This window comes from Lathamus discolor, chromosome 14 (assembly GCF_037157495.1).
Source record: "Lathamus discolor isolate bLatDis1 chromosome 14, bLatDis1.hap1, whole genome shotgun sequence".
In the NCBI taxonomy this organism is placed as follows: Eukaryota; Metazoa; Chordata; class Aves; order Psittaciformes; family Psittacidae; genus Lathamus; species Lathamus discolor.
This window is the reverse complement of record NC_088897.1, coordinates 3430984-3451854: the sequence shown is the minus strand read 5'-3', so window position 1 is coordinate 3451854 and position 20871 is coordinate 3430984. Positions and strand designations below refer to the sequence as shown.

At 53.3% G+C, this 20871-nt stretch overlaps 3 protein-coding genes across 3 annotated transcripts; 1 reads left to right on the top strand and 2 right to left on the bottom strand.

Annotated features, from left to right (window-relative positions):
• Nucleotides 1–2547: 2547 nt before the first annotated feature.
• LOC136021935 (vitamin K epoxide reductase complex subunit 1-like) lies at nt 2548–3043 on the bottom strand. The gene has a single exon (XM_065694645.1). It carries the CDS (start codon nt 3037–3039, stop codon nt 2581–2583), a length of 459 nt encoding a protein of 152 aa, XP_065550717.1. The 5' UTR covers nt 3040–3043; the 3' UTR covers nt 2548–2580.
• A 1951-nt stretch (nt 3044–4994) lies between these two features.
• On the bottom strand, nt 4995–9174 carry LOC136022111 (coiled-coil domain-containing protein 183-like). The gene is made up of 12 exons (XM_065695042.1): nt 9108–9174; nt 8645–9006; nt 8109–8270; nt 7881–7985; nt 7579–7701; nt 7075–7203; nt 6874–6934; nt 6693–6793; nt 6177–6406; nt 5716–5875; nt 5456–5575; nt 4995–5207 (listed from the first exon to the last, which is right to left on the bottom strand). The coding sequence occupies exons 1-12, from the start codon at nt 9172–9174 to the stop codon at nt 4995–4997; spliced, it is 1833 nt and encodes a 610-aa protein (XP_065551114.1).
• A 3363-nt stretch (nt 9175–12537) lies between these two features.
• LOC136021916 (C-C motif chemokine 3-like) lies at nt 12538–13337 on the top strand. Its single transcript, XM_065694618.1, has 3 exons — nt 12538–12683; nt 12908–13016; nt 13141–13337. Exons 1-3 carry the CDS (start codon nt 12611–12613, stop codon nt 13226–13228), a joined length of 270 nt encoding a protein of 89 aa, XP_065550690.1. The 5' UTR covers nt 12538–12610; the 3' UTR covers nt 13229–13337.
• The last annotated feature ends 7534 nt before the right edge of the window (nt 13338–20871 follow it).

The following is a 20871-nucleotide window of genomic DNA, read 5'->3' as shown; positions in this document are numbered from 1 at the left end:
TACAATTTGTGGAGGAAAAAGTGAAATATTTGGGACATTATTTGTTTAATGGCCAGAAAATATTGGAGCCAGTCTCATTAAAGGCCCAGTGACGAGACCCCACTGGAAAGTAATCAGTACTCCAGGGGACACCAAGAAAATCCTGAAAAGATAACGTAATGATAGAGACTTTATTTAATTATTTTGCCGCATTATCTTTTGGTATAAAGTGTGTATTGCTGTTTATATTTGCTATAAGTATTTCTCCTCTTTTCTATTATTTATGGAAACGTAGAAAGTGTGTTGAAGGAAATTGCTAAACTTATGCAACCACACAAGAGTGAATATAGAAGATATGCTGATGTAAATAATGTATGTACTCTAGATATACGAATTAGGTGTAATCATTTGAATTGCAATTGTTATCCATTTGCTTGTTTTAGGTGTAAGGTATGTCAGGATAAATGGTGGACACACTGTGAATGTGGATGCCCTCCAATAGGAGTTTGCACACAGTGTTGGAAAATCCAAAGAACTCTCACTGAGTGGAAATTAAAACAATTAGAGTCTAAAACAAGAAATTATTTGGGAATCCCATGAGTGGTGGGAGATTTTTGCCAAAGGAATAAACCCTCAATATTATTGTTACCACTCCAATGAACCAGTCCCCTTTATAGCCGAAATTTTGATTATAAAGCGTAGAAGGGAAGTACTAACTGTATCTTGCTTTGCCCCATTAGTTAAGGCTGCAAAGTGGGAAGCCTATGTAGACAGGCAGAAAGCCCGAAACAGCTGTTCTCCTGAAGAATTCCCTTGCTGCCGAGAAGATGGTACACCCCGTGGCTCGAAGCAACCGAGTCGACGGGCAAGGCAGAGGAGGAATAAACTGTGGAGAAAAGAACCAGAACAATGGGATGCAAAAACAGCAATGGCCGAACTTCCCCAGGACTGGTAAAAATATACTTAAATTGGCAAAATTGACAGACACCCTTTTTCCTGGTATACCGTTAGTTTTGTTATTGATAATAACCCAAGCAAATGGAAACCCGCATGAACCATTAAAGTGGGAATTAATATCCTGGGAAACTTCCAAAGTGATAACCACTTTCACTGGGACGGGACAACCTGAATTCCCTGTACAACCTTTATGTAGAACTCCGGAAAAGGTTAGATCAACGTAAGAAAGACTGTGAGGCGGGCAGGTCATGGTATGAAAATTGGTTTAATATTTCACCTTGGCTAACCACTTTGTTGTCTGCTTTAGCAGGACCGCTTATTATGTTGGTTTTGGGACTTATGTTTGGGCCTTGTATATTCCGCTATATTTTACACTTTATTAGAGAACGGTTTGACATAGCAAAACTGCTCATTTTAACTACGAGATCTGGGGTAAAATATAAGAGTGTATCTATGGATGAGGATGAAGATTGTTGTGAATGTGTCATGCCACGTAAAAAAATATACCTGTGATTGTAAGGAATTACCTTGTGAGTGTTATGATAAATGTTGGGAGTGTGGAACAAGGTTGGCTTACAATTCTGAAAATGAAAGCAGCATCTAATAAACAATAATAGGATAAAAGAAAAAGGGGGGATTGTAAGAAACTATGAATTAGGATATTGTTTATTAAGATTTATGTTAAGCCCAATGTAAAGGTTAGGTAATAAAAAGTATGAAATTGCTTACTCAAACAGTCACCGGACACAGCTTACATAGACTAACAGTCGCCAACCGCAATCGCTTATCGCTTATGCAAACATAGCAGATGTTGCCTAAAGATAGCTGTAAGATGTTCCATGTGAGAAACTATAGACTAGTGTATTGTTTATTAAGATATATGTTAAGCCAAATGTAAAGGAACTGACAGAGATAAAACACAGCTGGCCAAGATAAGATAGCCGCAAGATGTCCCAGGAACTGGCAGAGATAAGACTAACAACTCCCTGCAAAGACATATGGATGAAGGATCAAAGGAGGAAGACTTCTCACCAGGAGGCAGGAAACTACCCCCTAACAACAACTGAAGCATGCGCAGAGTACTTCCACTATTTCATGAACAACGAAGTAAAGATGTATAAAAAGGGGCTGTTTGAAATACTTAACACGGCAGTTGGCGGAGCGCAGACTCCCCTGTCGTCCAGCGCTGTCTTTGCTCATATTCTACTTGCTACAATTAATAAAATTTTAATTGGATTATGATCCGTTGTGGTCTCAATTTATAACATAATTTATTTTGGGTATTTCCCCCCCCTTTTTTAGCAGCAATAAGCTTTCCCATTGAAGAAGGCTGCAGTCCAAGTGCTCTCCTGTGTGCCCGGGGCTGGACACTCTTTTTCATGCAAGTCTGATGGCCTTCCCTCCCCACATCTCCCCCTTCTTTGTTTTGTGTATCCCCTATCAACACCTGCTTAAGGGCTCGATTAATAATCATAGAATCATAGAATCACGGAATAGTTAGGGCTGGAAAGGACCTCAAGATCATCCAGTTCCAACCCCCCCGCCATAGGCAGGGACACCTCACACTAAACCATCCCACCCAAGGCTTCAAAATAATTCTTTTTCCCCCGTTGCTGTGATTGCTGGCCCCGTTTTGGGCTGAATTCAGTGGGTTTGGGGGCGCTGGCGCCAGCGGCGCAGGTTGAGGCGCAGCAGGAGCAGGTTGAGGCCGTAGGTGCTGAGGCAGACGGGGCAGAGGTCGTGCAGGGCGAAGGCCAAGATGGCCGCCAGCCACAGCGACGCCAGCGCCGACGCCAGCGCCGACGCCAGCAGCACCGCAGAGGCCCCGCGGCCACGCACGGGCCCCAGAACCCCTTGCAGGAGGCAGAACACGACCCCCACGGCCCCACTGGGGACGCTGGCGGCGCTGTCCCGGCCCAGCAGTGGCTCCACCAGCCCCAGGCCATGCCCCCACCGGGACGCGATCACGCGCGTGCACGACACCGCCTCGGCCAGGTCCCAGCGTGCGCAGTACCCGGGGCCCTGCGCGCGCGCCCGCTCCACATGGAGCGCGTACAGGGAGAGCGCCGCCCCGGGCACGCACAGCGCCGCGCGCGCCGCCATCGCCTACGTGACCGTTGTACCTTGTGGGGGATGTACAGGAATGTTCATGGTTATGGTGAATGTTCCTGGCCATACACTGATGAGAGAGGAGAAACCAAGGAATAATCCCTCTTACTCAACCGCTTTGTTTCCTAAGGGTGCTTTGGTGAACTGCTGGGAACCCCTCTGTTGCTTAAAGAGTGCTTTGATTAACTGCTTGAATGCTTTAAGGGGGCTATGTAACTAAGAGATACGTACATCCCGTTACAGGATAAGTAACCAGAGAGCGAATGGAATTTACGGGGCTAAGATGGTGGTTAATTGCATGGGAAAGACATCTCCCCGTTAATGTACTACCAAGACGGTCAGCAAGGTCTTCACCGGAGAATGGCCCCAGCAACGAGAACAGAATAATGGAAAGGGGCCACGTCGGCATCCAGGTACAGAAGAAGGGATTGGCTGAGACCCCGGGCCAAGAAGTGTAAGAGACTAGACACCAAAGACCCCGGTGTGCGTCTCTGGTGCGGCGGAGACTCCCCGGCGCACCCAGCGCTGATTGCTTATTGCCTCTCGATAGTAATCAGTTGTAATAAAATAATAGAATCAGATCACGGCTAAGACGAAATCTTTATAACAGTCTCTACCACCTGCAATTGGTGGTAGAACTCCTGCAGGCACTGCGAGAAGCCCCTGGCCCTGCCAGCTTCACACAGGGTGAAGACGGTCTGCAGGAATTTCGTCTCGGCATCCTGCTGGGCAGCCTCCTTGACACCAGTGGATGAAGAATTGCACTGCGCGTCACTTTTGTTTTCTGCCCCCCTCCCCTTCCTCCGTGCTCCTCTCGGATCTCCGAGAGCCATTCCTCATGGATGCCGCTGTCCACCCCACTGTGGTGGGGACAGTGTGCCCAGGTGGGGGCCAGACCCACTGCTCCTCAGTCCCTCAGCCCAGTGGAGCGGCGGTCCTCTCACACAGGCCTCCTTGCTGCCTCAGCACCCCAGGGCTCCCATTCTGCCTGCCGCCAGTGCCCACATGGCACCCTAGGTTTTCCTTGGTTCCCTTCCACGTGGAGGGATGGAGTTTTAGGGGGCTAAGAAAGGGCAGGTTGGCATGTCGGTGGGGCCTATCTGGTGCTCACCACGTGTAGGTGATGCTTCTGTAGAGAAGAGAAGACGGCCTGTGAGCTATGGGCAGGGCTGAGGTTCCCGTGCTGGAGCCAAAGGCTTGGCGTAGTGCCCTCTGTGCCAGCCCGTCGGGGTCCGGGAAGTGTGCAGAGGGCCCAGGAAGGTGTTGGACCCACGGCAGCAAGGGGGAGAAAGCCAGCCTGCCCCCAGCTGTGCTCTGCCCAAGAAAGATGGCCCAGCCCATTGCCACCACTGTGGGGAGAGGGGCAGGGGATGTGGCTGCCTGCAAAGCCAGCTCAGCTCCCCTCCACCTTTGAGCCACATGTTCCGCGGACAGAAGTGACTTGCGACCTCCTCTTTCGGCTCTAACACGAGCTTTGGAGGAATGAAAAGCATCTCCTCTATTAAACCAAGGGGAAAGTGTACAAGGGGTGGTCTGGGGCGTCCCCAGCTCTCGGGGAGCGAGCGCTACTTCCTCTTGCTTTTCTTCTTGCTTTCGATCAGCCGCAGCCCTTGCTTCTTGATGTCTTCTCTGCTGAGGACAAGGCCGCTCTGGTTGTCCCCAAAATCAGAATCGTCTGCAGGAGAGAGCGCAGAGGAGCGGGCTGGGGAGGGACTGCGGGGCTGCCTCTGCTGTGCCTGTGTCCCCAGGAGGAGCCGGCACAGTTTGGAGGGGGGCTGGCATCTGCTGCCCAGTGATTTTGAAGACGACGAGGGTCTCCCCGCTTGCCCCACAGCATCCCTCCTTGCTCCTGCGGGGGTTCTGCGCTCCCCAGCCCACCGCCTGCCTTCGCTCTCCCACATCCACACATAAAACCAGCCCCATGCTCAAAGCCCTGGAGACAGCCGAGGTCAGCCCCAGCGCCCGGAGCAACTCCTGGGTTGGGCTCTGCTGGGACACTGGGAGGTGGGCAAGGACGCCCAGAAATGCCTGGGGCAGTTGCTGTGGGATGTGTCCCCTTTCCTACCTTGGACCCTCATGCACACGTCCTCCAAGGAAACCTTCTGGTTCTGCGGCTCGTTCAGGAGGGTTTTCTCCAGCAGCTGCCTGACCTTCACAAAAGTCTGTGAAAGAGACGCTGTGTTCATAGCTGAAGGGGAGGCGGGTGTTCCAAGCAAAGGGGTGCCCAAGCTCCATGTGCCCCTGGTAGGGAACAGCCCACAGAGCCCAGGGCCACCGGGGCCTGAGCTGCTCCGTGGCTCCTCCCTCGAGCACCTCCATCCTCCAGCTGGGAGGATGGCTTGGGCTGGGCCACCCGGGAAAGCCTGTGTGGGTCCCCAGAGAGCGCAGCAGGGATGGAGCCCCCGGGCACCTCATCGTCCTCGCTGTGGCTGCAGGGGGGCAGGTGAGCCACCCGCTGCACCAGGTACTGCAGCTTCTGCTCACACTGCTGGAGCATCTCGTGCGCTCCCACGGCCTTGACAGAATGCTCCTGGAGTCAGAGAGAGAACAGCCTCGGTGGGGAAAGCGAGCCCCTCGGGGTGATGGCTGCTGCACCGAGCGTCACCACACGGAGCCGTTGCAGCAGCGAGCAGAGCCTGGGCTGTGCTCAGCCCGGCCCTGTGCGGGTACCTGGCCAGGCACGGTGATGCCCCGCAGACGGCCCCAGAGGCTGTCGAGTCCGTTTGCAAAGTCCAGCAGCGTCTCCTGGCTCCTCAGCAGCTGCGCTCGCCTCTCTGCCAGCCGAGCCTCCTCCCACTGCAGCCTCGTCCTCAGCTCCTCCTCCAGCCCCCTGGAGCCAAGCACGGTCACATCCATCCAAGTGCACAGGGCTGCAGACGCCCCAGAGCTCTTGCAAAAGCTGCTGCCCACGTTCTCCCCTGCCCCAAGCGCAGAGCAGAGGTGCTGCCTGCAGCTCAACCCCGTGCTGCTGCTGGGCCCACTTCCCGTGCCAGGCAAGGAGCAAGGCTCCTCGTTGGGTGGTCTGCCAGCGCCAGAGCTGGGGCAGCACTCTGCTCAGAAACCCTCCCAGTGCGGGAGGGGTGGGCAGCCGCAGGGTGACAAAGGAAGGGGTGCCCTGTTGGGACACCTGCCATGCACATGCCCCCCTGCCCCCAGGGCTGGTGGCCCCTTTGGCATGGCTGTCCGGAGCCCAGCAGCACCTGCTTGCGTCTGCGGGCTGGCGAAACTTCAGCTCATCCCGCTGCATCTCCAGCTCCTTCAGTGCCTTCTTCAGCTCCTGCTGCTTCTCCTGGCACCCTCTGAGGTACTGTTCGAGTGCCGCCAGGGACTTCTGCTGTGCCAGGAGCCTGCCGGGGACGTCCTGGCCGGGGGAGAGCACATGGACTCAGCCCAGGCCACTCCTGCAGGGTACAGGATCTGGGCCGCGGTCCTGGGGAGGTTTCTGCCCCAGGAACCACAGGAACCGCTGCAAGTTCGTGTCGTGGAGCACAGCAGTTCCGTCCCTGCCTGCACAAGAGGGGCCCTGGGGGGCTCTGGGGACAGAGGAGGGCAGATAACCCTGCAATGGACCAAGGTGAGCAGACAAGGCTCAGCTCCCTGGGGCTGGAGCAGCCCCAGCTTCTACCAGAGATGGGTTTTCAGCTCACCCAGAGGCAGGAGCACTGCACCGCAGCCTTGGCCTTCTCCATCTTCTCCGTCAGCCAGGCGTCACGCTCCAGCCGGGACTTGGTGGCCTCCGGTTTGGCAGCTGGGGTGGAAAGGTTGTGGCAGGGAAGGATGCCTGCGGCTGCGCCCGCATCCCCCCCCTGCACCCTGACAGGCACTCACCCACCAGCGGGTCCTGCTCGGGCAGGCTCAGCAAGTCCCTGGCGACGTCATGCCTGGTTTGCTGCAAGGATGTTCATCGTCACCGCTGAGCTGCTGGCACCCTGGGGGAGCTGGCCCTGCAGCCCCTCGCCCACGGGAGGCTGGGCACCGATGCCCGCCCTGTGCCTGCAACCCTGCCTGGGCCAGGTCCCCCCAGCTCACCGCTTTCAGAAGCCTTTCTTCTGCTTCCTTGAGCCAGCGTCTGTCTACGCGCTCTTTCCGAGCAGCCAGGGTGCGGGCCCTGAGCTCTCTCTCGGCACGGAACTGGGCTTCCATCCTGGCCTTGTGCTCCTGGAGCAGAGCAGAGCAGAGCAGAGCAGAAAAGAAGTGGCTCCCAAAGCTACAATGGACCTCTGTGGGCTTCTAACATGGGCACGGCCAGCACCAAAAATGCCCCCCCCTACCCCGAGTAAACAGCCCCGGAAGGAAACTGAGCAAGGACAGCTAGAGAATGGAGAATGCCACCTTCCCCACGGCCAGTGCTTCAGGCAGCTGTCCCCAGCGCAGGGCAGCCTGGCCCGAGAGCCACACACGGGAGGGTGCTGTGGGGAGGCCAAGCTCAGTCTTGCTTTTCCTCGAAGGAAGACTCAGCAGCCTGGGCACCTGGTGCCACCTGTGGGCTCTGCAGGGCAGGAAAGCACCCTGAGGTGCGCTGGACCGTCTCACCTTGGCTACACGAGCAGCTCTGAGACCATGCGAGGCCCTGAGCTCCATGTCTTCCACCTCCCCGTGCTGCAGCTCGGCCGTCTCACTCAGCACGTCCAGGTGCAGAGGCAGGTGGGCCAGCTCCTGGGACACAGGGAGCCACAGCCCACTGAGTCCCAGGGGTGCCCTGTGCTGGGACAGAAGATGGGGGGGAGCAGGAGGAGCTCCTGCAGGAGGGTGTCCCACCAGCACAGCCCCTTGGGCACTTCAGGGCCTTTGCAGGGGGAGCGGCTGAGAGCACGGCGCAGTGAGGATGAGCTCACCTTCCTCAGGGCATCCCGCACCGCCACGTACAGGGCAGTCACCTTCTGCCCAGCGTGGACTTTTGTCTGCGTCTTCTCAATGCTGCTCTCCAGCGTCCGAACCACCTGGGGCAGAGATGGTTGGGGACAAGGGGTGAGCCCATGTGCTGAGACCGGCGCCCACCCAGGGCTGCAGGCTTGACTGAACCCCCCCACGGGTGCTGCCACCCCAGCAAGGGGCCCTGGGACCTGTGCCTGGTGCTGCTTCTCGTCCATCCGCACATCCTGCAGCTGCTGCAGCCGCCTCTGCAGCTGCTCCTTGGCCCGGCTCCGCTGCTTCACCTGGTACAGCAGCATGTTGCACGTGTTCACCCGGCCATAGATTTCGGCCCGCAGCTTCTCCTGGGCCACCTGCGTGGGATGTGAGCATTTGCCAGGCTGGAGTCAGGGCTCGCTGGGCACCCACGGGAGAAGGGGTCCTGCCCGCACAACTCTTTGCCAAGGCAGAGCTGGTGATGCTGGCACCTGCTCGCTCCCTTGGCGGGACAGGAGCTCTGCTGCGGCAAAGGTCCCGCTCAGGGAGCTAACGGAGGACACTGATGGGTCCTGCAGTGCAAAGGGTTCCACGGGACCACTCATGGACACCCCGTGTCTCACTGCACCAGCCCTGTGGGGCTGTCCTGGGGCTGGCACCAGGTCCCTGTTCCCTACAACCGGTCCTTCTGAGCATCCCCTGAACCCCAGCCCGCTGCGAGCAGCCTGCGCCCGCTGGACTCTGCTATTACCTCCACCGTCTTACTGGCCAAAGCAATGCCCAAGGGCTGCTCCGCTGCGCAAGCCTCAGAGAGGGTGAGCTCATGCTGTGGGCAAAGAAGGGCAGAGAGCACATCAGTGCCAGGCTGGGGACGGTCCCAGGCTCCTGCTGCCCTGCACTTCCTGCTCCCGGAGAGGACCAGTGGAGAAGCTGGCTCTGCAGCTCCGGCAGAGCCACAGTCACGGAGGCAGCAAATGGGACCTGCTGGTACCTTCCGCACACGGCCCAGGACACGGGTATCCTCCTGCACCGCCTCTCGCAGCTGGGGCAGCAGCTCCCGGTTCTCATTGAACTTTTCTTCCTCTGGCTTGGAGTAAAACGTCCTCGCTAGCCCTGCAGGACATTGAGGAGCTGTTGGTACCGTGCAGGACGATGCGGGGACCAAAAGCCCCCGACTTGGCCCAGTCCATAATGCAAAGCCAACGGGGCAGCACCTTGCAGGGCTATGCTGGCCCGCATCTCACGGATGCGCTTGCTGAGGTTTGGCTTCTGGCCCAGCATGATGCTGCTCCTGCTGCCTTGGCTCTCCAGCCCCACTGCGTACGTAGCAGCCACTGCAGCTCTACTGCCCGCTGCAACGCTCACGGAGCTGTGGCCAAGCCAATGGAGCCTTGCGACCTATGTGGTCATAATTGTCGCAGGGCTGTAACCACAACACGGAGCTGAGCTCCCTGCGCCCTGGCAACTGTTGCCGGGCTGTAACCACAGCAACGGAGCAAGAGCAGCCTGCTGCTGCCCAGACATGTCCCTTTGGAAATGTCAGTTAAGTGGTCAGCAAACAGCCGCGCAGCGAGTTACGCTCCTGTTGACACGGGCAAGAACCCACCGGCTCTCCATACTGGTGTTTATTTTGACGCTCACCGTATGCTCTTGCTCACCTACAAACGGGACAAGAAACGCAAGCACATGCAGCTGTTTGTTGGTCAATAGCATCAAGTTCCCGCCACCAGAGAGCTGCAGAAAAAGACTTTTAAGGAAACGGCCTTCCCAGCACCAAGCTCGTACATCAGCTGAGATCAAGTTTCCGTAACGCGGGACCTTTAGCCTGAAAACAAAGAAATACGGGATTGCCAAATACCCTCTGAGGCCGTCACTCAGCATCTCCTGTGCAGATTTATAAATGGCGGGCTAGTGCTAATAGCCAGTGACAAGCTAAATACCAACGTGATCATCTCCAGTGCCTCAACAAGCCTGCATGAAGAGATGGCCATTTGAAGGACAAGCAGGGAAGGGTTTGTACACGCAAGGAATCTCCCCAGTCTGGCCATGCATGTTTTTGCCATGTTTTGGACCAGAAACTCTTACCCTGATGTGGGCTTTCAGAGAAGCTTGTGACTGTAGGGATGACCCAGAGCTGAGCTTCTCCCTCTCTCCCTGGTCTTTTCCAGCACGTTTGTGCAGCCTTGCCTGGAAACTGCAGCTGCTCAAAGCAGAGGCAAAGTGCAGAAAAACAAGTAAAATAGATAAAATCACTGCTAATAGCACGAACAAGTACTGTTCAACCCCACAGGTGTGGTTCAAGAGTGGGAGCAAGGACCCGCAAGTGCAGTGCTGGGAAGTGGCCCCTGAGCCATGCCCTGAGCTTCCCGGCTCTTCTTCACTTGGTCTCCTTCACTGCTCCCTGCACTGGAAGAACGAGGACGTGGTGGGCACCGTGCTGCAGGAGCAGGGTTCAGGCTTCAGGTGTGTCTGGCATGCTCACCATCTCCCCTTAACCCAGACCCACAAACTCTCTATTGTCTGCCCACCTGTGCCCAGACAGAGTTTCATACTCTCCAGCCTATCCCTAACATAAATAGCAACTCCCCCTCCCCGTCTGCCGGGCCTGTCTTTTCTAAAGAGCCTGTAACCTTCCATTCCAACACTCCAGTCATAGGAGCCATCCCACCATGTTTCTGTGATGCCTATTATATCATACCCCCGGAGACGTGCACACATCTCTGATTCCTCTTGTTGGTTCCCCATGCTACGGGCGTTTGTATAGAGGCATCTGAGCCGAGCTCCAAATGAAGCCGGCTCGTTGGCTGCAGCGGCTGGAGTATCTCTACGTTGCTCCAAGCATTTAGGATAGGTGCTGGCAACTGACTGGGTGTGTTGGGATGGAATGATGCCCCCCTCCCCCAACACATCTAGTTTAAAGCCTCCTTGCCCAGTCTGGCAAGCCTTCTACCAAAACAGCTGTTTCCCTGCTTTATCGGAGCAGCTTCACCAGCCCCCAGTAGACCTGGCCTACAAACTTGGGTCCAGGGTTCGAGACACCCAAACCCCTGACTATGGAACCATTCGTCCAACCATTTATTGACCTGGCCAACCCTCCTGGCTTTTTTAGGGTCCTCCCCTGTCTCCTGGAGGATTGACCAAAAGACAATCTGAGCTCCAGAGCCCCTAACCACCTCTCCCAGGGCTCTGTAGTCCTTCTTTATGTTACAGCGGCAAGCGCTGTAGGGCCTGCGGGCTGAGAGGAGGCAAAAGGGGCTGGTGCTTTCCCACCCCTGGCACAAGGGATGGGGGGGTCCCCCTGGGACTCTCTTCTTGCTCCCTTCTGCTACTGTTGGAAAGAGCAGAATTTTGTATGATAAAACAATTGTATAAAATAGTAAAAATTATTATGTTTGAGAAATTTATAAATTAATAGTGAGGTTTTGTATATTAGAAAATGCTGTGACTTCATGGTTTTGTATCACGGCGGTTCTAATGTTGCAATATATCACAGCTGTCTTGTACCCAATGCTACAAAAACATAGCATAACCAAATATGGTAAAAGGAGTATAAAAGGATTTAGAAAAGTATGTACTGGAGACTATACCCAAGTGGAACCTGTGTATAAGATAGCTGGAAGAGCATACCAGAAAGAAGATAAGAGGGTGCTAACGTTTGGAATATACTCAAGTGGGGGAAAGGTGAAAAGGACAACCTGAGGAAGACTTCTTACTTCATCTGAGGAAGACTCTTACTTCATCGGAACGACCACCAGACGACCACCAGAGGGGGCCGCGCAAGCGCAGAAGAGGCTGATGTCGTAATAGATGGATATGGCAATCCCTTATGCATATGTATTAGTTAAATGTTGTAACCTATGCTGAATATGTATCAACTGTGAAACTTTTAGGATATAAATTGTGGACGCGATGTGACGAGGTTGAAGCCAGATTTGGGCGAGTGCCCCTGGTTTCCCAGCGCTGCAATAAAGCACCTCATATAACCATTCCGGTGGTTATGTGTTTAATCTTACGCTAACACTACAAGGGGTCCCCTCTCACATCCCTGCCAGTGCTGCTTTGCTCCAGTGTACGAACCAACTGCCTCCCTGCCCATGGAGGGCTTATTACTGATCTCCCCAGCCTGGGTGTCGGGTCTGAAGCTAACTCTGTATCCCTGCTGTGAGCAGGGGAGCAGGGTGAGAAGGGCTGTTTGTGCCAAAACTGGGGCTAAGGTGGGAGCTTTCTCCTGGCAGTGGTTTTCTGCCAGCAATAGCAGCAGAGCCTGGCGGTGTCCATCCACAGAGCAGCTCCTCAGCCCCCCAGCACAGCGATGCTGCAAAGCAAATCCCTGCCTGGAACTTGCTGCCTGCTTGGGACTGCCACTGGGGCTCTGGCCATGGAGCTTTGTGCCCCAGCCTGGCTCATGGCTGCTGGGGGATCCTTGCGGCAGTGGCAGCGTTGGTGCTGGGGGGTTTGGGGCACCCAAAGAGAATCTGAAAGTTGCAGCCCCATGGCCAGCGCTTCCCTCTCTGCGGCTTCCTTCTGCAGCTCAGCAAATCCGCGTGCTCTGACAGGATTTCCCTGCTAGCATGGACTCTTTTTCTCTCCTTGAAAACCTGCGCCGGCCCTGCGGCCGGGGATAAAGGCAGGGCATGGCCACAAGGCCGAGCATTGTGCAGAGCCCTGCAGAGCCCAGCTCCAGCCCTGCACGCAGATCCCTCAGCTCCACAGCACCATGAAGGTCTCCGCAGCCGCTCTGGTCGCTCTCCTCCTCGTGGCCGCCTGCTCCCCATCTGAGGCCCATCTCGGTGAGTCCGGCAGCACTGCATCCTCCCTGGGGCTCACTGTGCCATTGCTCCATAGGAGCGGCCGGGGCAGACTGAGAGCTCCATCCCCATCAGCAGGGGGAGGGCTGGGACCAGGAGGCCAATGCTGGCACCGAGGGAACAGGACACAAGAGGGGAGACAGCAAATCCCCTGGGAACCCCTGTGCCTGGGGTCTCACCAGGGCTCTCCGTCTCTGCCCTCACAGATGCTGTCCCCACCACGTGCTGCTTCACCTACCACCAGCGCCCCATCCCGCGGCGCCTCATCACCTCTGCCTATATCACCAGCAGCAGCTGCAGCCAGCCGGGAGTGATGTGAGTACCACTGGGGGCTAAGGGGGCGATGGCTGGGGCAGAGGGATGGGGACACGGCTGGGGCCCTATTGCAGGCAGCCCGCTGCCCCGGCCGAGCACTCTAACGTGGGACTTGTCCTGGCAGCATGGTCACCAAGAAGGAGCTGTGCACAGACCCCCGGGCGGGCTGGGTGCAGGCACAGGTGCAGCACTTCCAGAGCCTGAAGAACTGATCCTTCCCCACTGCCACCCCTGATGCCCCTGGTGCTTCCCCAGACCCGGGTACGCAGGAGAGCACTTGGATGGCAGCCTTCTTCAATGGGAAAGCTTATTCTATTTAACTTATTTAAACAAACTATTTTCTGCTAAAAAAGGGGGGGGGAAAACCCCAAAATAAATTATATAAAAACCCTATTAACTTGGACAGTATTACCTCAAAGGTTTAAAAACAGTCCCAGGAGTTTTCAAAGTCAGTTAGCACTGGCACTAGGATCATGGAAACCACCCACTCAGACGGGGACTCTGTTACAATATGTGGATGACCTGTTAATTGCCACAGAAACAAAGGAAGAATGTGTCCAGTGAATGGTGGGATTATTGAATTTTCTGGGACTGAATGGTTATTGGGTATCCAGACAAAAGGCACAAGTAACCCAAACCCCAGTGTCCTACCCAGGGTATGAAATAACAGGAGAACACAGAGTACCTGGAACTGCTAGAAAAGAAGCCATTTGTCAAACTCCACGACCGTCGACCATCAAGGAGCTCTGGACGTTCCGGGGAAGGACTGGGTGATGCAGACTTTGGATGCATGGTTATGGTGTTCTGGTAAGACCACTATATGAGCTGTTAAAAGAAACCCCTCTCTCTTTGCAATGGACTGATGCAGCAGAGGGCTTTAGAAATTTAAAAGGCAGAGCTAATGAGAACTGTTGGTTGGTATTCTAGGATCACCTACTGCCAGCGCAGGAGCGTTGCATCCCAACTAGAAGGAAGTGCAGCAAGAGGGCCAGGAGACCTCCTTGGATGGACAAGGAGCTGCTGAGGAAAATTCAAAGGGAAAAAGAGGCTTATAAAAGGTGGAAGCAAGGTCAGGCGGCCTGGGAAGAAATCAGGGATGTTGTCCGGGAAGCTAGGGACCAGGTTAGGAAAGCTAAGGCCCAGTTAGAATTAAACTTGGCTAGGGATGTTAAGGATAACAGGAAGGGATTCTATAGGTATGTAGCGAATAAAAGACAGACCAGGGACAACGCAGGCCTTCTCCGGAAGCTGTCGGGAGAGCAGGCTACCGTGGGTTTGGAGAAGGCTGAGGTTCAGAATGACTTCTTTGCCTTGGTCCTCACTGGCAAAGGCTCTGCCCACACCACTCAAGTCTTGGAAGGCAGACGCAGGGACTGTGAGAATGATGATCCTAGGCCCACTGTAGGAGAGGATCTGGTTCGAGACCATCTTAAGAACCTGAATGTACACAAGTCCATGGGACCTGATGAAATCCATCCGCGGGTCCTGAAGGAGCTGGCGAATGAAGTTGCTAAGCCACTGGCCATCATATTTGAAAAATGGTGGCAGTCAGGTGAAGTTCCCGACGACTGGAAAAAGGGAAATATAACCCCCCCTTTCAAGAAGGGGAAAATGGATGACCCGGCGAAATACAGAGCAGTCAGTCTCACCTCTGTGCCTGGCAAAATCTTGGAGCACATTCTCCTGGGAGGCATCCAAAGGAGCGTGACCAGCAGTGCGAAGGAGGTGATCCTGCCCCTCTGCTCTGCTCTTGTGAGACCTCACCTGGAGCATTGTGTGCAGTTCTGCTGTCCTCAACATAAGAAGGACATGGAACTGCTGGAACAAGTCCAGAGGAGGCCACAAGGATGATCAGGGGACTGGAGCACCTCCCGTATGAAGACAGGCTGAGGAAGTTGGGGCCGTTCAGCCTGGAGAAGAGACGGCTGCGTGGAGACCTCACAGCAGCCTTCCAGTATCTGAAGGGGGGCTATAGGGATGCTGGAGAGGGACTCTTCAGTAGGGACTGTAGGGACAGGACAAGGGGTAACGGGTTAAAACTGAAACAGGGGAAGTTTAGATTGGATATAAGGAGGAAATTCCTTACTGTGAGAGTGGTAAGGCATGGGAATGGGTTGCCCAGGGACGTTGCGAATGCTCCGTCGCTGGCAGTGTTCAAGGCCAGGTTGGACAAAGCCTTGGGTGACATGGTTTAGCATGAGGTGTCCCTGCCCATGACAGGGGGGTTGGAACTGGATGATCTTAAGGTCCTTTGCAACCTTAACTATTATATGATTCTATGATTCTATTCTAAGACTAGCCATCCCCAAAGGTTGCAGTGGTGGGGGGACTGTTCTGCCTCTTCCCGTGCACTTCCCTTCTCACCGCTCTATCCCAAATAGCCCCAAAATTCCCCATTTCAGCTGTCAGCAAGAAAAGCAGGAAGGAAGCCAAGGCTCCAGACAGCTTAATGTCAGACCTTTGGGGAGATGTGGGGAAAGGATGCTGCAGGGAACCATCAGAGGGGATGCCAGGCTGCTTCCCAAATAGGAGCTGGCGCTGGGCACCCGCTTGAGAACCTGGTGGCACCCGATGGGTGGCACCGGAGCTGAACCCAGGCTGGGGAGGGGGAGGCACCGTGGGGGATGCTGTGGGGCTGAGGCTGCTCTGTTCCAGAGAGAGCAGTGACCCCAGGATGCGTGGAGAGCAATGGGGTCCCCGTGGGTCTTGTCTCTCGCGTCGGGGCTCCAGCAGGGACTTCAGAGACACACAAAGGGGTTGACAATGCAAACACTCTACTCAGGCATCGAAGCAACAGACTGTTCATTAACAAGCAAATTGATACGGTTTAAATTCTTTTCAGTTTAAAGCAGGGATTTTATATAATTTATTTTGGGTTTTTTTCCCCCCTTTTTTAGCAGAAAATAGTTTGTTTAAATAAGTTAAATAGAATAAGCTTTCCCATTGAAGAAGGCTGCCATCCAAGTGCTCTCCTGCGTACCCGGGTCTGGGGAAGCACCAGGGGCAACAGGGGTGGCAGTGGGGAAGGATCAGTTCTTCAGGCTCTGGAAGTGCTGCACCTGTGCCTGCACCCAGGCCGCCCGGGGGTCTGTGCACAGCTCCTTCTTGGTGACCATGCTGCCAGGACAAGTCCCACGTTAGAGTGCTCGGCCGGGGCAGCGGGCTGCCTGCAATAGGGCCCCAGCCGTGTCCCCATCCCTCTGCCCCAGCCATCGCCCCCTTAGCCCCCAGTGGTACTCACATCACTCCCGGCTGGCTGCAGCCAAAGAGTCGTTTAAATCCAAGACGGCAAAGCATTTCTGATTAGTGTTCAATTTAGTCAATAAGGTGTACGGATTAGCTATTACTGGATGAATATCCTCTACAAATTTGTTGATTGCTCTGAGATCTTGAACCAGTCTGCAACTTTATTTCTTTACTGGCGAGATAGGAGTATTATATTCCAATTCACACTCAATTAATAATGTAGATTTCAAAATTTATCAACGACTTTTACTTCCCTTTCCCTGCAATTTTAGGGGGATATTGTTTTATTCTAATTGGGCAGGCCCCCCCTTTTTATTTCTACTTGAACAGGCAAAGCATTTTTCGCCTTCCCTGGAACTTCAGACGCCCATACTCCCAGATACACCTGCTTGAGGATTTCTTCTATTTCAGGAAGCTCCTCCTGTTTGCTTCTCTGTTGAATTAAAGAGAAACTCAAAACTAAAACTAATTGATCATTTTTAACTCTTCATTCCGTTTTGCCTTCTTTCAGTGTTGCTTCTCACCCTAATACAGAGTTGGGAGAATTTAGCATGCATAAAAATTCATGCATTCCTCTTTGTTTTCCGAATTTGTACTTTACGGGTCTCAGAAAGAATACCTCTTTTTGCCTTTTTTTGGGGTCTTTTTTTTTTTTTTTCTTCCCCTTAGTGGCCAGTAGCTCCCACACCTGTAGCAAACTCTTTTCCCTCTGATTTAACACCGAATAAGTTGCTCCTGCATCCACTAAAATTCCACTTTATTTCCACTAGTCCCTAGGTTTAATTTAACCAGTGGATCTGCTGGGGTAGATTCCCCAGGTCCCCGTCAGTCTAGTTCCAATTCAGCCACAGGAGCCACCCCATGGCACTCCCCCCAGGGCAGTCCCACTTCCAACGTCCAAACTCCCCACAGCACACACGGATCCGGTCCCATAGGAGAAGAACCCACTCCCCCACCTCCGCCCGACATCCCTCCACCTCTGCCTCCCCAGCACTCATCCCACGCTCAAACACAGGAGCTGCCCGAGCTCCCTTGCTTTCCTTCTTGCTTTGCTTAACATCTTTCCCCAGTATCCCAATCTGAACATCTCTCCAGCTTAGCTTTCAGTTTTTCCCTCTCCTTTTCCAAAGCCAAAATTAAGGGATCTGACGGAGGTATATTCATCTCGCATTCCGTCTGTCACTTGGGGTGGTTTCTTAGAGTGAAAAACATATCTGCGTACAGCCTTTATTCAAAATGTCCCAGGAAAGCCAGATTGTGGACCACACGAATGTACCCTTCTCAATCTAACCACCATGACTATTGGAAAATGGAAAAATAAGAAAATTAAGGAATTTGGAATTAAAATATGGGCTACAGGAAAGGGTCCAGGAGCTAAAGTCCAAATTCAAATTACGGAAAGTGTTAAGGAATCAATACAACATCATTTATTATTCAACTCATTTTGTCATGAAATGGAAACAGGAGTCCAATACGAAATTCCCACTGTTGCTAACAATCTCTTTGTAAAATATAGCTAAAGCATTGAATGTAAGCAACTGCTATGTTTGTGGGGGAGCTAACCAGGGAGAGAGATGGCCCTGGGAAGCGATGGAGAGTAACATAAGCGATCCTGTGATCTGGAGAAATCAAGAAGGAAATAACAGAAGGCAGCAATGGATCTTACAAACAAATGTAATTGGAAAAGGTGTTGGCAAAATTCAGAAAGTGACGGCAAACCAGTAGGAAATTTGCTTTGTGAAGGAGGTGATCTATGGAAGAGAACAAAGAAAGGCTGGGAAAAATGGGGAGATCCTATAGAAATGAATCACCAATTCCCTAACTGGACTAATGGAACTAATATACCAAACGGTTGGCCCACTCCAGACGGACATTATTGGATCTGTGGTAAAGCAGCCTTTGCATTTTTACCTAAAAATTGGACAGGATCACGTGTATTAGGAACAATGAGACCGAGTTTCTTTTTTACCAGCTATGAGCCAAGGAGAACGTTTGGGAGTCCAGTTGTACACAGAAACAGATGAACTAAGAAGGAAACGATCTAAAAGGGAACTACAAATTGGTAACTGGAAGGACAATGAGTGGCCACCCAAACAAATAATCTCTTAGTATGATCCGGCAACTTGGGCGGAAGATGGGTCCTGGGGATACCGGACCCCTATATATATGCTGAATAGGATCATAAGATTACAAGCTGTAGTAGAAATAGTAGGAAATAAAACGAAAGATGCATTAGGATTAATTGAGAAACAAAATACCAAAATGAGAACTACAATATATCAGAATAGCCTAGCCTTAGATTACTGGTTAGCTCAAGAAGGAGGGGTTTGTGGAAAACTTAATCTTAGTAATTGTTGTTTCGAAATTGACGATGAAGGAAAGACCATAAATGAACTTCTAAGAGAGATGAAAAAGATAGCTCATGTTCCAGCACAAACATGGAATGAAATCAATTTTGGAGGACTAGAATCTTGGAGACAATTTTTAACAGGGATTCGATTACCAAAGTTGGTATAGTGGTGTTGGGAATATGTGGGGTATTGTTAATTATTCCATGTATAATCCCGTGTTGCACCAAACTGATACCTATGGCTATACAAAACATCAATTAACCGCCATACCTTTAGAACCGGAATTAGCAAATAAGGGAGGAACTCGCTCATTAGTGATACTAAAGACCAAAACAACTCCCATACTATCCGCGGCTCGAAAAGCAGTTATTAGATTAGAAGCCAAAACACGAATCAGTGAGTTACAAGAAAACAAGGGGGGAATTGTGAGGTATACAGGAATGATTCGTGTCAGCAACTTAGGAGTTCTTGTCGCCATTGCACTTTATGTGGAATCGGAACCCCTTGTGACCATTGTACCTTGTGCGGGATGTATAGGAATGATCATGATTATGGTAAATGTTCCTGTCAATACACTGATGAGAGAGAAGAAGAAAAAAAGGAATAACCCCTTTTACTCTACCGCTTTGTTTTCTAAGGGTGCTTTGTTGAACTGCTTGAATGCTTTAAGGGGGCTATGTAACTAAGAGATACGTACATCCCGTTACAGGATAAGTAACCAGAGAGCGAATGGAATTTACGGGGCTAAGATAGTGGTTAATTGCATGGGAAAGACATCTCCCCGGTGTGCGTCTCTGGTGCGGCGGAGACTCCCCGGCGCACCCAGCGCTGATTGCTTATTGCCTCTCGATAGTAATCAGTTGTAATAAAATAATAGAATCAGATCACGGCTAAGACGAAATCTTTATAACAGTCTCTACCACCTGCAATTGGTGGTAGAACTCCTGCAGGCACTGCGAGAAGCCCCTGGCCCTGCCAGCTTCACACAGGGTGAAGACGGTCTGCAGGAATTTCGTCTCGGCATCGTGCTGGCCAGCCTCCTTGACACCAGTGGATGAAGAATTGCACTGCGCGTCACTTTTGTTTTCTGCCCCCCTCCCCTTCCTCCGTGCTCCTCTCGGATCTCCGAGAGCCATTCCTCATGGATGCCGCTGTCCACCCCACTGTGGTGGGGACAGTGTGCCCAGGTGGGGGCCAGACCCACTGCTCCTCAGTCCCTCAGCCCAGTGGAGCGGCGGTCCTCTCACACAGGCCTCCTTGCTGCCTCAGCACCCCAGGGCTCCCATTCTGCCTGCCGCCAGTGCCCACATTGCACCCTAGGTTTTCCTTGGTTCCCTTCCACGTGGAGGGATGGAGTTTTAGGGGGCTAAGAAAGGGCAGGTTGGCATGTCGGTGAGGCCTATCTGGTGCTCACCACGTGTAGGTGATGCTTCTGTAGAGAAGAGAAGACGGCCTGTGAGCTATGGGCAGGGCTGAGGTTCCCATGCTGGAGCCAAAGGCTTGGCGTAGTGCCCTCTGTGCCAGCCCGTCGGGGTCCGGGAAGTGTGCAGAGGGCCCAGGAAGGTGTTGGACCCACGGCAGCAAGGGGGAGAAAGCCAGCCTGCCCCCAGCTGTGCTCTGCCCAAGAAAGATGGCCCCAGCCCAGCCCATTGCCACCACTGTGGGGAGAGGGGCAGGGGATGTGGCTGCCTGCAAAGCCAGCTCAGCTCCCCTCCACCTTTGAGCCGCATGTTCCGTGGACAGAAGTGACTTGTGACCTCCTCTTTCGGCTCTAACACGAGCTTTGGAGGAATGAAAAGCATCTCCTCTATTAAACCAAGGGGAAAGTGTACAAGGGGTGGTCTGGGGCGTCCCCAGCTCTCAGGGAGCGAGCGCTACTTCCTCTTGCTTTTCTTCTTGCTTTCGATCAGCCGCAGCCCTTGCTTCTTGATGTCTTCTCTGCTGAGGACAAGGCTGCTCTGGTTGTCCCCAAAATCAGAATCGTCTGCAGGAGAGAGCGCAGAGGAGCGGGCTGGGGAGGGACTGCGGGGCTGCCTCTGCTGTGCCTGTGTCCCCAGGAGGAGCCGGCACAGTTTGGAGGGCGGCTGGCATCTGCTGCCCAGTGATTTTGAAGACGACGAGGGTCTCCCCGCTTGCCCCACAGCATCCCTCCTTGCTCCTGCGGTGGTTCTGCGCTCCCCAGCCCACCGCCTGCCTTCGCTCTCCCACATCCACACATAAAACCAGCCCCATGCTCAAAGCCCTGGAGACAGCCGAGG